At 42.0% G+C, this 16,595-nt stretch overlaps 1 protein-coding gene across 1 annotated transcript; it reads left to right on the plus strand.

The window, feature by feature from the left end:
* The first annotated feature begins 1,709 nt into the window (after window positions 1-1,709).
* LOC143608663 (calnexin homolog) lies at window positions 1,710-6,969 on the plus strand. Its single transcript, XM_077083640.1, has 6 exons — window positions 1,710-1,851; window positions 2,163-2,232; window positions 4,577-5,706; window positions 5,801-5,872; window positions 6,369-6,482; window positions 6,599-6,969. Exons 1-6 carry the CDS (start codon window positions 1,753-1,755, stop codon window positions 6,746-6,748), a joined length of 1,635 nt encoding a protein of 544 aa, XP_076939755.1. The 5' UTR covers window positions 1,710-1,752; the 3' UTR covers window positions 6,749-6,969.
* Window positions 6,970-16,595: the final 9,626 nt, after the last annotated feature.

The following is a 16,595-nucleotide window of genomic DNA, read 5'->3' on the forward strand; positions in this document are numbered from 1 at the left end:
TTATTCGTAGTTAACTCGTCGCGACTAGTTTAACCTTACAATCTACTCGTCGCGACTAAATAACTTATGAATTACTCGTGAGCGTTGATTACGAGGCATAAAACTTATTTAGTCGTGACGAGTAATGGTTAGTAAATCTGCTCATTACGATTAGTTTAAAGACACGTGCCAAGTTTTAATTGGTTATACAAACTACTCGTCACGGCTAAATTATAATACATATTTTGGGAATTTCTTACAAATGACACATAAAACCTGAAAAACGTTTTCATAAACATTTATTTTGGGAAATTTCCCTATTTATTCGGATATACAAATCATTCAAACTATCCGATTTTTTTGAAATCTCTATAAGAATCCGAATTAGTTATTCTGGTTTTGGTTCGTTTATTTTTTTAGTTCTTGAACACCCCTAGTTATGAGACGTAACCACGTGACCGAAGGTAGAAAAGAAAAAAACCAATTTACTCTAAAATAATTACAGAATTACACAATAAAAAAAAGTTTAAGGGTATGTGTGGCAAAGAGTTTTTATTAGCTTTTAGGAGCTACAAGCTTTAAGCTTTTGTGAAAAAGCTCCTATTTAATAAAAAGTTTTGTTTGGTTAAAGTAGCTTCAAGCTTTTAGATTGGTAAAAAACTACTTTTACAAACGCTAGTATTGGTAGCATTGGTAGCGTTTGAAAAAAACTAGCTACAAGCTTTTACATTTGAATTTACAAGTTTAGTACTTGAACTTATATCAATTTGTGTTAATTTATATAATAGTTACACATTCAACCCTTATTCAAAACTAATTACCCCCACGACTTTTTTAGGAGCCATAACTTTTTCACACGTTAATAATTTTTTAAACAAATTACATCATAAAAACGAGCATTTTATTCTCTTTAATTTGAGTATGATATTGTTATACTTCTTTAACTTTAAAAAATTAACATACTACGTGATTATCGGGTAGGATCGGTAAAAAGTCGAGTTAGGTGAGCTCGAGTCATGTGTAAGACCAAATTAGGAGTCGAGTCAGACGAACTTGAGTCATGTGTAAGACCAAATTAGGGTCCGAACGAGTCAATACAAAAAAGGTTAAATCAGTTCGATTTGTGTCGGTACGCTTTTGAGTCGAAAGGGGTCAGGTCAGAACATGTTTCAGATTAGAACACTGCATGTTCAAAAAGTGATTCATATCAAAATATGTTGATTTAAAAAATTATCTATTTGAAATTACTGTATATTTAAGATTTGTTTATTGATTTTCGACATCATTTACAAGCTTACTGCTTTTCCATGAATTACACGTCTACATTCAGGTTATGTATGCACTTATCAGGTGAATCATGTACTGACACTGATTATGCGATTGATGTTAGGTTGTGCGCCCATTCCGCCGCACCACACGGAAACCCACTTAGTTTTATTAAAAGTTTTCGCTACTCTGCCAAACACCTAAATATTTAAAAAACTACAGCCTTCAGCTACTAGTTAGTTTTACCAAAGATACCCTAATTTTGGTGATTATCTAATTACTAGTCCACCCCAAGACACAATCCACTAATCCCAGCCGTTGATCTCACTCATCCTGCAGGCAAACAACGCCATGCGTTCTCATCCTACGTGTCACATTCCAATTGGCCCGTTCGACGTGGTATGTGTTATCATTGGCCGGATCCAGTCGACAAAACCACTCTCTCAGATCTATTAATATCACATTAAAGCTTCCACAATTGAACACCAATAACAATACACACTCTCAATGCTCAATCCAGTAATGAAGATGAATTCGTTACTGCTCTGTTGTTTGATTTTAACCGGCTGTTGCTTGATTTCACAGATCTACGCTTCATCTGATGCTGTAAGTCACCTAATTTGATATATATATTTGTATGTATGTATATATAGGGTTTGTATCAAATACAAATGAAATTAACGTGCTAATTGTGAGAATCAAGTAGATTAATTATATATACATGTAATTACACCACAGTGTAATACATGATTACTCTACTTTATTCTCACAATTAGCATGTTAATTTCATTTGTATTTGATACAAACCCTATATATATGTATGTGTATGTGTGTGTATATATATATATATGTATTATAGATCTGTAAGGTTTGAATTAGTTAGTGAATGATTTGATTTGATTATTATTATTTGACAGGTGTTTTATGAGTCGTTTGATGAATCGTTTGAAGGAAGCTGGATTGTGTCTGAGAAGGAGGAGTATTCTGGTAAGATTTTGGTTAAATCGGATTGTTATTAGGTTTTGTTAATTGTTAATGATGATATTATTATGGTGAATTGAATACTTGATTGAGGTTTGAAGCTGAATTCGTGTTTGGATGATTAATTAGGGCATGGTTAATGGCTAAAGATTGATTTTATGAAGGTTTTAGGTTTTCAGTTGATTGGACTTTGAGGCTAAATGTGTTATTAGTGTTGTTAATGATCATGATTTGGTGAATTGATTGAGGTTTGAAGCTGAATGTGTGTTCGATTGATTAATTAGGGTGTGGTTAATGGTTTGATTAGGGATTTTAATTTTATGAAGGTTTTAGGTTAACTGCTTGATAATTTCATTGCTTGTTTAAGTGGTTAAATGACTTTGGTGTCGGTGTGCATGAAACCGAAAGAAAACAAAGTGAAATGGATGGTTTGGTTTTGTTAGTGATAATAATTTGGTGAATTGATTGAAGTTTGAAGCTAAATGTTTGTTTGAATGATTAATTAGGGCATGGTTAATGATTTGATTCGGAATATTGTTTTTAAGAAGGTTTTTAGGTTTACTGCTACTGATTGAATTTTGAAGCTAAATGTGTGTTTTGTTGATGATAATAATATGGTGAATTGAATAATTGATTGAAATTTGAAGTTGAATGTGTGTTTGATTGATTAATTAGGGCTTGGCTAATGTTTGATTTGGAAAATTGATGTTAAGAAGATTTTTAGGTTTTCTGCTGGTTGAGCTTTGTAACTAAATGTGTGTTCAAATGATTAATTAGGACGTGGTTAATGATTTGATTTGGAATATTGAATTTGTGAAGATTTTTAGGTTTTTTGCTGATTTGATTAGGAAAAGAGTTCGAGAAGTTATTAAGTTTTCTGCTTGATTATTGCATTGGTTGTTTAAGAAGTTAAATGACGTGGTAGGGGTGTTTACCAAACTGAAAAAGAACCGTTTCGTTTTATGTTTTTTGTAAAATCAAACTTATGGTTCGGTTTTGATTTTGGATGCAATAAAACAGAAAAAGACTGAACAGAATTTATTGATTTTCTTTTTTAATTATTTATTTTAAGTTATTTTAAGTAGTTTATAAGAGTTGAATATGTAACTCTATGATTTTGGCTCAAATTCATTATTTTGGGCCATTTTCTTCCTGCCCAATATTTTCAAGCTTAAATGGCAAAACCGAAAAACCCGAAACTGAATGGTTTTAGAAAATCCTTTTGGTTTTTGGTTTACCATAACCGTTGGTTTTGGACCGAACTTCAATATTCTTGGCCAAACTTTTTTCCTCGGCCCAAAATTTTCAAGCTTAAAAAGCTTAAATGGTAAAACTGATACCGAAATCAGAAAAAGTTGAAACCAAAAAACCCATAACCGAACACTTTTAAATAATTCAAAAACGAAGTTTAAGTTCTGATGGTTCAGTTTTATCCCAAAACTGACCCAAACAGAACAGTGCACACCCTAACTTCTGGTGCTGTTATGGATTACCATAAGGGGGTGTTTGGTACAGAGAAAAAGAATGGGAAGAAATGGAAATAGAAATGGGAGAGAAATGGAATTGGAGAGAAATAGAAATGGGTGGAGAATTGACAATCATTTCCTTTGTTTGGTACAATAGAGAAATGGGTGGAGAAACGGGAGCAGAGACGTGATTAGGGTTCCGCCTCGGCATCATCATGGTGGAGAAATGGTGGCTCAGAGACGCGTCGCAACACCGCGAACGGAGTAGAGCGTCATCATCATCCGCCTCGCAACACCGCCTCGCGATTTAGGGTTTCGTTTTGGCTCAGAGACGCGAACGGACGTGGCTGCGGCGTCGGCCGCCGTGCCGGACGTCGGCATCATCATCACCATCGCCGGTCGGAGCATCATCATCATCATACGCGAACGGAGTAGAGCAGAGACGCGATTTAGAAGCAGAGAGAATTCCATTTCTCTTCCAAATGGAGAGAATTGGATTTCTCTACTTTTTGCCTACACCCAATTCTCAGAGAAAACCAATTCTCCGCCCAATTCTCCACCTAATTCTCCCAAACAAGAGAAACCTAATTCTCCACCCTCAAATCTCTCTACCAAACACCCCCTAACTGTCTCAATTCTATTATGTATTACCAAAAATATGCCATAAAATAAGAAATAAGGCATAAAATAAGAAATTTTACCATTTCCCTCTAATTTCTTGTTTAGTGGCTACTGTATGGTTTACTGTTGCCTTGTAAGATGGATGAATTTCATGTTCTTCAAACAAATCTTAACTGACCAGTGATCATGTACCGTCATCATGCATTCAAGTGCATGTTAAGATATGAACTTGTTACAAACTTACAATATTTAATGGTCCATAGGTGTATGGAAGCACTCAAAGAGTGAGGGACATGAAGATTACGGGCTTCTCGTGAGCGAGCAAGCTAGAAAGTACGCAATCGTCAAGGAGCTAGAAAAACCCGTTGAGCTCAAGGACGGCACTACTGTTCTCCAATTTGAAGTCCGTCTTCAAAATGGTCTCAAGTGTGGTGGTGCATATTTAAAGTACCTCCGACCACAAGAAGCTGGCTGGACCGCCAAGGGATTTGATAACGAGTCACCTTACTCAATCATGTTTGGCCCAGACAAATGTGGGGCCACAAACAAAGTTCACTTCATCTTAAAACACAAAAACCCGAAAACCGGAGAGTATGTTGAACACCATCTCAAATTCCCACCAACCGTCCCGTCAGACAAATTGACCCACGTGTACACCGCTGTTATTAAACCCGACAACGAGCTTGTAATCTTGGTTGATGGAGAAGAGAAAAAGAAAGCCAATTTCCTCTCGTCTGAGGACTTTGAACCCGCCTTAATCCCAGCTAAAACCATCCCCGACCCGGATGACCAAAAGCCCGAAGATTGGGACGAGCGTGCTCAAATCCCCGACCCGGAAGCCACAAAGCCCGAAGACTGGGATGAGGATGCACCAATGGAGATTCTAGATGAAGAAGCTGAGAAGCCCGAAGGGTGGTTGGAAGACGAGCCTGAAGAAATTGATGACCCGGAAGCAGTAAAGCCCGAGGATTGGGATGATGAGGAAGATGGTGAGTGGGAAGCACCCAAAATCGACAACCCGAAATGTGAATCTGCACCCGGGTGCGGTGAATGGAGGAGACCGTTAAAGAGGAACCCAGCTTACAAGGGCAAATGGCACGCTCCACTTATTGATAACCCGGCTTACAAGGGTATCTGGAAGCCTCGTGAGATTCCTAACCCAGAATACTTTGAGCTTGAAAAGCCTGACTTTGAGCCGATTGCTGCGATCGGTATCGAGATCTGGACCATGCAAGATGGAATCTTGTTTGACAACGTTTTGATAGCGGCCGATGAAAAGACTGCAACTGAAATTAGGGATACCACATGGAAGTTGAAGTTTAAGGTTGAAGAAGAGAAACAGAAGGCGGAAGAACAAGCAGCAGCAGGGTCTGATGGTCTCATGGGAATCCAGGTATTTAATCAAATTAGAAAAGTTTAAAAAAATATTTTATTTTTTATTTTACGTGTTTTCTTAATCTTAATGTTTCGTATCAATTTCATTTCAGAAAACTGTGTTTGATGTTCTTTACAAGTTAGCTGATCTGCCTTTCTTGGGTGACCACAAGGATAAGGTTTTGGTAAGTTTTCAATATCATTCCGCCTCGTTTAAAGCTCTATTTTTAAAGCTCAAGAATAAAATTTAAAATTAAATTTGTATTTATTCATGTACAAATATAATTACATTTACATATTTGTATACATATATAATTATTTATTTTTAATACCTAAAATTTTGTATGTATAGCGGATTTAATTTTTATGCCAAATTTATAATATTCGTATAAATAATAAGCTCGCGAGCCTGTTCAAGCTCGCGGTTAATTCTAAAACTAAAGATTAAATTTGTATGTATTCATATACATATATTGCTATTAATTTCATATATTTTATGTGCATATAAATATTTTTTATATCTATTTATTTAATTATAATTTTGTTTGTATTGCGGATTTAATAGTTATATGTTAAATAAAAGTTATTTTATTCATATAAATAATAAGCTCATGAACCGGTTCAAGCTAGCGGGTAACTTTAAGATTATAAAGTAAAATATGTTTTTTTGTGATATTGCAGGAAGCTATTGAGAAGGCTGAGAAACAACCAAAAATCACAATCGGTGTGATTGTTTCGATTGTGGTGGTGATCTTTAGCGCGTTGTTGAAGCTGTTGTTTGGTGGGAAGAAAGCGGTAAGTAGCAGCCTAACTTAACCTAGCCTTTAAATTTAATAAATTAATAATTCATGAGGTCGTGTGGGTCGGCTATTTGGTCAATCTTTTTTACTAATTGAAATTGATGTTTACAGGCAAAGAAGGTGAATGTGGCACCAGCGAAGAAGGAAGAAGCGGAGGAATCAAAGCCCGCAGAAGGTGAAGAGAAAGAGGAAGAGAAGAGTGAGGATGCAGCTGCAGCAGGAGGAGCCGCCCCTTGTAGGAAGACAAGACGCGACAACTGAGTGTTGGTGAGGGGAGATTAGATGATGTTTTTTTTTTTTTTTTTTTGAGAATTGGAATTTGTTTTTTTTTTGTGGTTTAGAAGGGAAGAGAAAGAGAGAAAAGATTGTATGACTGAGGTGTAAATGAGAGATTTGTTATATCTAGAATCAAAGCTTGTAGTAGAAGTGATTTGGTTTTATTATTAACATTAATTTGCAACACACAAGGTTTGATTTCATTTTCTATATTCAGGAGCTCAAAGTTTGTTTATCCCAAGATTTGACATAAAAATAGCCATTGTAGTAAACACTAGTGTATCCCAAGATTTTTACGTGGCTGAGGGTAACACTATGTGAGACGGACTTGGAGGCTGTTTGGTAGCCTCTTAATGCACTAAGAGATATCATAACATTTTAATGGTAGAGGTAGTCTTAAGTCTGAATGAGTATGAAGTGGTCTTTTAACCATTTAGAGAAGTCTGAATGAGTGTGAAGTGGTCTTTTAACCATTTAGAGGCTACTTCTTAACCGTTAAGAGATTATGAACCATTAAAAGGTAGCTTTTTAATGACCATTAATACTTTAAAAGGCTACCAAACGGCCCCTTAGCCTTCATAAAGAGGCAACCGCTTAACTTAATTTTTTTTAGTGTTATTCGTATGTGAAAATCTTGATCACTCCTTAAATCTAGTGTTAAGCTTCCATGTCGCTTATATGAAACCAACTTTCATAATAATTTTGTTGTTTTTTTTTCTGTTAAACACGACCTTTGTTCTCTTTTATAAAATGCTCTTATTATTTTCTTCGACTTTAGATAAAATATAAATATAACTTGAAACGAATTAGGTTAACATATGTTTTGAGACTTTAGATTAAGGATGAAAACTCTATCAGAGAGAAAACTTAAAAGCTCATAAAGAAAATATTAATTCTAAAACAAATATATTTTCAATTTTATCCTTCTTTTTATGCGGTTATTTTTCACCGGAAAAAAACTCGACATAATGCATATATGCAATAGTATTTTATTATATATGTGCAATAATTTGTATATGTTCAACAGTGTTTAATTGAATATTCTCAATAGTATGTATTATATATGTGTAATAGTGTTATAAAAAAAGTAGATGTAATACAACAGTGTGTGTATCAATTATGTGCAATAGTGTTGTATTCCATGCAATACACAATATTGCATATATGCACTACTCCAACGAGTTTTCTTTTATTAACAATATCAAAATATAAAAGCATATAAAAAAGAATGACATAGCAAAAAACTATTTAATATTTTTTTTTGAATAGGTAAAAATAATTATTTTAAATTCTCTTAAAGTAATTTTAGAGTTGTTTTCTCGTGATCCCACACCTTGACCCAACTACCATAGATTCAATAATTGCTAGAGAATGAACCATAGATTTAAAAGTTAGTTTTCCTTCTTCCACCTATTTATCTCAAATAAAACTACAACCCAACCAATCTAGTGATTGTATTATAACTCATATATTAAAAAGTCAGGTCAACATATGTCATTTTAATAGCATAGGAGAATCATCCAGCAGGTAAGTCCTGAAATCACAATGTAACAAGTTCACATTTACAGAAACCAGAACATGGAAAAGATTCAAAGCATGAACGGTCTTACACTCGCCATAGCATGAAAGAATCAACCCAAGCGCATTTCTTCCCCGACACACGTGCATGTAAACTATGACACGTCAACCTTTAAGAATCCTCGGAGGAATAATCGCTTTGGGCGGATTCGCGATAGTATCATTCGGTCCAAGATTGTCTATAGGCGGTCGTTGTTTATGATGATCAGTCACACTTTGTGAAGAAACACTAATCGACCCCGGGCAGATTACGGATAATCTGAGGGTTAAATAGATGTTTCCCACGAGGGGTTAGACCCAGCAAAGATGGTTCTTCTGATAACCTGCAAAACAGACACCGTGAGCTCGTCACTGAGAAGGGGGGGGGGGGTACCTCCTTGTGACCACCCTCCGGCGTGAGAATCAGACTAGATTGCTCTTGAATATAAGTGTATATTAAGAGATTGCTAGAGCAGATATCAGGTATAAGATGTAAGATACAAGATGAGATTAGATGATCATACCATTTGGGGTATTTATAGCCGAAGGTAGGTTTCCAAGAAGGTATAGCCGGCTGAATAGTATTCCTGTTCTACCAACTGTGGCCTACGCACGTGCCATGCTGGTAGTTGGTGGGTAGGCAGCGGCTGACAGTGACCAGGCCTGCTGTGTACTATTCCTTTTCCACCAACTGCCGGCTATGCACGTGGTATGACAGGAGTTGGTGAGTAGGCAGCGGCTAATAGTGACATACAGTACAAGAGCATGCTGCTCGCCATACTGTTGTCAATGAGCTGTCGTATCTCTGGTCAGATCTTTTGCCCATACCTCGTCAGGTACAGTACAAAAGATCCTCCAGTATCGTACGGACTGGCTTATTTGGGCGGGAGTATTCCCCCTCCCGCCTTTGTGCGGGATTGTTCCCGACTTTGCTCATTCCTTCAGGTGACTACTGAATTATTGAGAGCTAAGTGCCTTGTGCGTGTAGCCTTGCTGCGCGGGTGGCCTTCCCTGATGGCTTGTATCCGCAGCTGCGGGAACAGGCAGAGTACTTCACCATCGGGAGGCATTTCCTGCGGGAACAGCTTGCGTACTGCGCGTAAGGACGTCACGTCTCTGAGCATGGTGGGTCATGCGGATCCAGTTGGTTTCTGCGCAGACGTCTCTCTTCAAGGTGAGTCCTGCGGGTCCAACTGGGCTCTGCTGGGACCTACCTCTTCAAGTCCCCCCAGTCCAATGTTCTTCTCATGAATGTTTAATAAAGTGAGGTGAACTTTTGGACTTAAGCAAAGGGTTTTGAAAAGGGTTTAGTTTTAAGGTTTTCCATGGGGATTCTTCCCGCGGAAGTCCTTATGTCACTTGCAGAAATTCCCGACTTTCCTGCTTGATCTTTGGGTATGATGCGGGTAGGTCTGTAACCTCCTCGCAAGTCAGGAGCGTTGAGTCCCACTTGTGTGGATTCTCCATGAGGTTTTGGTAGTTTTGAACATAGTGATCAATTATGTTAAAACCACCAATTCCATCTTGGAGCTTCAAACAATGTAGTTCTCGACGTTCCCGCTATGCGGGGATGTTATTCCCGTTTCCGCAAGCATTGCCCAGAAGATCCTTCTTGGTTTCAATTCCTTGCGGAGCGCTAGGTATGTGAAGGGTTTTGCCTTGACACTGTACCCGCACTCGTCTTACGGTTACTTTACTTCCAAGGTATTCCTGGCTTCAATTCCCTGCAGGTGCTAAGTATGTGAAGGGTTTTGCCTTAACACTGTACTCGCACCTGTCTTACAGTTACTTGGTTGCCAAGGTAAGGGGTATTTTCCCGCTTACTTTTGAATCTTTTTGAATTTTTGAAATTCGAAGAGTTGGTGAAAGGATAAGAACAGTCCAAACTGTTGAAACGTCGTCCGACGGTTTCTTTAGACTGTGTCAGGACGTGCAGGAAGTTATGGTGACGTGACAGTACATGGTCATTCCAGACGCTTTTTCAGGCGCGTGGGCGCGATTTTTCGGGCGCGTGGCCGCGAAATTAATGGCACCCGTCCTTTCAACAGCTGTTGCTTTTTGCCACGTGTCATAGTTTCATTGCACCTGCGATTTCTCTCTCTTCCGCATTAAATTCATCGCATTGATTGCGATTAGTATATAAAGGGGGAGAGGGTCCTTTGTAATCCACACTTTCACTTTTCTCTTCATCTTCAAAACGAATTCCGGCGAATACTCACCTTTTCAGTCGAGCATTCTCTTGAAATCGTTCTCTTCTTTCATACCTGCAAGATGTCTTCTGCTCACGATCTTGAGGCTACAGCCCAGGAGGCTGGGGTGTACGCCGAGAACCCGTCATCCACGTCCGACAAGGATGACAAGAGTACTGCTGGCGAGTGCCAGTGTGCTCTGCCTGTCGATCTATATCAGTACATCGTCAGGAAGTTCATGCTCGAGTCTTTCGAGCATGAGTTTCCTGAACCTCATCAGACGGTGTATGATGCCCCCAGAGGCAAGATCGGGGTATATGCCGCATTCTTTGTCTATGGGAATCTTAGCTTCCCCTTGACGAAGTTTGTGTACCGTGTTCTGGAGAGGCACGGTGTACACCTGACCGAGGTACACCCGATGGCGATCGCAAAGATTCGCCACTTCGAGTGGGTGTGCCGGATTCTGGGCGTTGAGCCCTTCATCGACCGCCTGATGACCTTCTACTCTTGGAGGTGCATCCAGGGGTGGTATACTCTGATAACCCGGATCAAGGGTTTAAAGATTTGCGCAACCGAGCGCAGTCTTTGTTCATGGAAGCGGGAGTTCTTTTATATCTCCGCTCGCGCCATCCCCCTTGCCATGAAGTTTAAGAATGGGCAAGCACTCCCCAGCCTTCACACCTCCAACTACCAGGAGGCGGAATGGTTCTCAAAGATTTCCCGAGTCCAATCTCCGGTTTACCGCTTTGCGGAGTCCGGGATGGTGATGCTCGGGATGAGCCGGGTGTGGAAGGATGCGGAGGCGCAAAAGATCCCGATCGTCCTTGAATACGGTTTGAACTCTGTCCCTTACGGTATGCTCTGTCTTCTTTGTTTATATAGGTTTGTCTTCTAACTGTTTTTCTTTTATTTCAGAGGGGAACGACTTGCAGTCGCTCCTGCATCCGCGGGAGGCTGATAGTCCCGCTCGGATGGGTACTCGTGCTCTAGATGAGAACGAGTTGCCCATCCTTGAACAGACGGCGGATCGGTTCGTGGAGGTCTACCCGCCAGGCCACGAGATCCTGAGCGCCAGGCGGCCAGGTAAGGCGTTATTCAACCCTCGACCCCTCAATGCTGAAACCTCTGCTGGAATTCCTCTAATCTTGTGTTCTGATGAGGAATCTGCAGATGGTCCTCCGTTGGTGCGGAAAAAGAAGGCTGCCGGCGGGAAGGGGAAGGAGAAGGTGGCCTCCACTGCCGATCCGGTGCCTCGGTCTGATTCAGAGACCGAGAGCGAGGAGGTGGCGGGGAACCCTGGTGGTGATAAGACCACTGCTCCGGAGGCTGCGACGACTGTCACCTCCGGAGAGCCCAGGATGACGACGGTGAGCGGCGTAAAGAGGCCGGCTCCATCGGGTTCGTCCCCGCCTGTTCGCACTTTTAGGCTCAAGAAAACCCGTAAGTACAAACTTCTTTTACTTTTAACTTCATAGCTTTCCATCATTATACTTATATCTTCTTTGTGCAGGCGTGGATGCTATCGCATTCCAGGGTGGAGCGGGGAGGAGCACCTCCGGACCCATGACGGTAGGTTTGGTCAACCTACCTGAGGCGATGACCCAGGTGGCTGCGCCTGCTTCAGTTGGTTCAGTTGCTCACCCAGTTGAGCCAACTGTTCCAACTGCGATGACATCGCCGGCTGTCAGTGCCATATTTACTGAATCTTTCACTGAGCCGGCAATGACTATTTCTGCGGGTACTTCCGCAGCGGCGACCACGGTTGTGAGTTCACCTCCGGTGAGTTCACCTCCGTTGGTTTCTACCGCGGCGGCCTCTATGCCTCCTCCGACGTCGGCAGCTACGGCCGACCCTTCAGGTATGCTTGGGGCTTCTCGCCAACCTCTGCCTCCTTCCCATCTGCCTGACCTCTTGGATGGATTTCCCTTGGGTTCAGGTGATGGGTTTGGCGGCTATCGGCCTGTTGTCGACCCTACAGGTGCGTAGGGTTCTTTTGGCCTTTATATATATATATATCATCTTTTCCTAACTGCTTTTTGTTTTTTGCAGTGTCAGATTCCAATGAAGTGTATGTTCCACGATGGAACATCCGCCAAGGAACAACCCTTCGCACGCCTGTGGAGTGCGTGGAGTGGGCTCGTCACGCAGCTCCCAGTGGTGCGTTGGGGGAAGCAATGGCTAGCTACCAGGAGGGTAGGCTAACCAATGAGCTGCGGATTCTCCTGGCCCGGATGCAGCCGCGCGTCGAGCTGCTTTGTCGTGAAAACGACAAGTTAAAAGCAGCTCGCGTCCAAGAAGTAGCTCAGGCGCGGGCTGTCCGGGAGGAGAATAGGAGGCTTACCGCAGTGGCTGCGGAAAAGGAGAAGGCCTTCAAGGCCCTCGAGGTTGAAGTTCAGGCCCGGCTCGAGGCCCGTTCCAAGGCTGCCCAAGCTGTTAACGAACAGCTTCGGCTGGCTAAGGAAACTGCACGGAACGCAACCGAGAGGGCCACCAAGGCTGAAGCTGTTGCTGAGCCTTTACGCCTCGAGAATGAGGAACTTAAAGCCAAACTAGAGGCGCTCCAACAGGCTCATGATGCCTTGGCGATGGAAGACACCAAGAAGCTCCAAGAGATATTGGACCAGAGGGGGGTGCTTGACCATACTGAGCGGAAGCTAAAGGGCGTTGAAGAGGCTGCGGCTAAAGAAGTGTTGCTTGCCAACCTTAACAAAAGTGAAGCCGAACGCGCCCGTAACCAAGCTCAAGCTACCCTACAGGAAGCTCTGGTTACCAAGGAATGGCTTCTTCGAGAAGCGTTGTCTCAGGTAAGCTTAGCTTCATAATGTCTTCACGCTTTTCTTTGTAAATAGAAAAGGTTTTGATACTTGTATATATATATATTTTTTTTTTGTAGGTTGTGCATCGAGTCTTCACAGACACATCATACGACGATGCCATGAGCGCAGCCCTCAACGCTTCTCATGAGGATGGGGAAAAGGCCGGCTTCCTGCTTGGTCTAGGGTTCGTTGAGAAAGGCATCCCGCCTTCCAACTTCCCTTTGTATGATGTGGATACTGAAGCTGTTTATGACCAAGCAGTGAATCAGTATGCCGCCTCCCCGCATCCGGTGGTGGAGAAGGTGAACGAAGTTGCTGCTGCTGATGATGGGCTAGCTATCCTTAAAGCTTTCCTTGAACCGCCAGGCTCTACTGATGGTGCTGGTCCAAGTGGAAGTGGTCCTGAAGCTTGATCCTGAAGATCCCTTCCCACTGTTAGGATAGGTTTAGCTTCTATGGATTTATATTCTTGTAGGCGGGTAGTTACCCGGCCATTCTTGTAATGAATATTATGAAATATAAATCTTTGTGCGGGTAAGACCGCTACTTTCACTGGATGACTTGCTTTATAAACGTTATATGACTTGCTCATGCATACTTTAGTTTAAATTAGCAATTTTCCAAGTGTTTAGAATAAGTTAACCTTTGAACGTGGTAGATAATAGGTTGAAGTTTTGCTTCCTCCTTCGTGATTGTGCGGGTAGGACCGTCACTTGCACTTAGTAGGATGGCTAAACTTTACCTATATCTGACCTGCGTGGAGGTTTTCCTCATCTTTTTAGAAATTTTCTAAGTGTTTAGAATAAGTTAACCTTTGAACGTGGTAGATAATAGGTTGAAGTTTTGCTTCCTCTTTTGTGATTGTGCGGGTAGGACCGTCACTTGCACTTAGTAGGATGGCTAAACTTTACCTACATCTAACCTGCGTGGAGGTTTTCCTCATCCTTCTGTTAGAAATTTTCTAAAGTATTTTGAATAAGTTAACCGTTCGACGCGCGGTTGTCAATAGGTTCGGTTTCCTCTCATGATTTGTGCGGTTAGGACCGGCACTTTCATTTAGTTGGATGACCAAAGTTTACCTATGACTGACCTGCGTGAAGGTTTGCCGCTTTTTGGGTTTATGCGGGTTTTGCCGCCTTCCCCACGCAACGACTTTCCACGTAATTATGCGGTGAAAACCGGCATATCAGTGTTGAGTAAATTAACCGTTCGACGCGCGGTTGTTAATAGGTTAGTGTTCAGTTTCCTCTATCATGATTCGTGCGGTTAGGACCAGCACTTTCATTTAGTGGGATGACTGAACTTTACCTTTAACTGACCTGCGTGAAGGTTTGCCGTTTTTTGGGTTTATGCGGGTTTTGCCGCCTTCCCCACGCAACGACTTTCCACGTAATTATGCGGTGAAAACCGGTATCAGTGTTGAATAAATTAACCGTTCGACGCGCGGTTGTTAATAGGTTAGTGTTCAGTTTTCTCTATCATGATTCGTGCGGTTAGGACCGGCACTTTCATTTAGTGGGATGACTGAACTTTACCTTTAACTGACCTGCGTGAAGGTTTGCCGTTTTTTGGGTTTATGCGGGTTTTTCCGCCTTCCCCACGCAACGACTTTCACACTTAAGTATGCGGTGAAGACCGGCATATCCGTGTGGAAAGTTCATAAGTATAAATGTAAAATCATCAGCGTCGATGTTCTAAGGAGAATCATTTCCATTAGAAGTGGCTCTGGGCCTTTTCTTTACAAATTTGGAATTGATCTACATGCAAACTGTGTAATTGAGCTCCCTTCCATGTTGTTGGGATGGGAGTGCCATCGAGCCGATATGCACCTGGTTCGGGATCTCGTTGTTTACGCAGTATGTAGTCTCCAACATTGAAGCTGCAATTTTATTCGTGTTTTCCCCAACTGGGGTTCTACACGCATCAGCCTGCTCAGCGTTCATTGCGCCACGAGGTGCGCGAGCGTCCCATCTCTGACAAATGCTTCGACCATGTCCTTTACGTCTGTGCATTCTTCAGTGTTGTGGCCTTTTGTCCTGTGAAAGTCACAGTATTTGCTCCGATCAGCATTGTGACGATGTCGGATTATTGGAGCCTTTGGCCATGGGAGCTCCTCAGTGGCGAATATCTCGGTGACGCTTTTGGTGAGTGGCGTCCATCTGGAGTTTTGGTTCGACTGTACGCTATCCCTTCCGCCTAACCGATGTTGCAAGCCGGATGAGGTGTCAAAGTTTACCCTTGACTGCCAAATGCCTAGCTTCCGCTTTTTGTTTAGTCGGGCGGTAAGGACGTTGTCTTCTCTTGTTTTCTGGGTGTAGAGGTTTGTGCTCTGGGGGAGATCTCTACACAGTTGCTTCTCCGTTTCCGCAAAGCGTTTAGCTGCTGTCATGATGGCATCCCATGTGGATGGCATGCCATCTTTACCCGTTAAGGTGCGGATGAGCTCTGGGTCGTTAGCGCCCTAGATAAAAGCAGCGCGAACAAGATCTTCGCTAATATTACCCAGACTTAGCTTCTTTGAGTTGAAGCGAGTGATGAAGTCTGGCAAAGATTCATCTTCCTCTCGAATGCATTTGAGGATTGTCCATTGCTCTTCGGTATACTTTCTTTGTTGGCTGAAGTGTTGGCTAAACTTCTGTTGGAAGTCTGCCCAGTCGTAGATGTGGTTGACCGGTAGACGATCGAACCACGCTCTAGCTGGCCCAACAAGCGTCATTTGGAACATGTAACACCACGTAGGTTCCGTCCAACTACTGACGGTTGCCCCCGCTATGAACCTGTTCAAATGATCGTCTGGATCAGATATACCATCGTAAGTGCCGATGTTGGACATCTGTTTGGCACTTTTCGGGACGATTGCTTCCGCAATGTCCCTTGCAAATTTGGACGTTCCCGCATTTGCAGCAGTTGGTGTAAATGTTTTGAAGTCACGTGGGTTTCCACCCGCGTTTTTTGGTTTGAAGGTTTCTCCAAAATGCCTTGTCGGTTGGGAGTCCGTTTCCTTACGCTTCCCTTTCGCCCTATGACGAGGGTTTGCGTCACTATCGGATTCCTCCGAATCATCGTCAAAGTACTCTACGAATTCATCAGCCTGTTGGAGTAAACGTAAGCGTTCATCCAACTCAGCTTGGAATTCTTTTTGACGTGCTTCCGCCCACGCTTTAACTTCATCGAGTGTTTGGCGGGGGAGCCTCGTTCGTTGTCTCTCTAACTGGGTATCGGTGAATCCCAGTGAGCGATTATTTACTGCACTTGCCCCAGCTTGGGTAA

The sequence above is a fragment of the Bidens hawaiensis genome, unplaced genomic scaffold (genome assembly GCF_021521415.1).
Source record: "Bidens hawaiensis isolate Kalapana, Puna unplaced genomic scaffold, B.hawaiensis_p1.1 tig00419396_1, whole genome shotgun sequence".
Lineage (NCBI taxonomy): Eukaryota > Viridiplantae > Streptophyta > Magnoliopsida > Asterales > Asteraceae > Bidens > Bidens hawaiensis.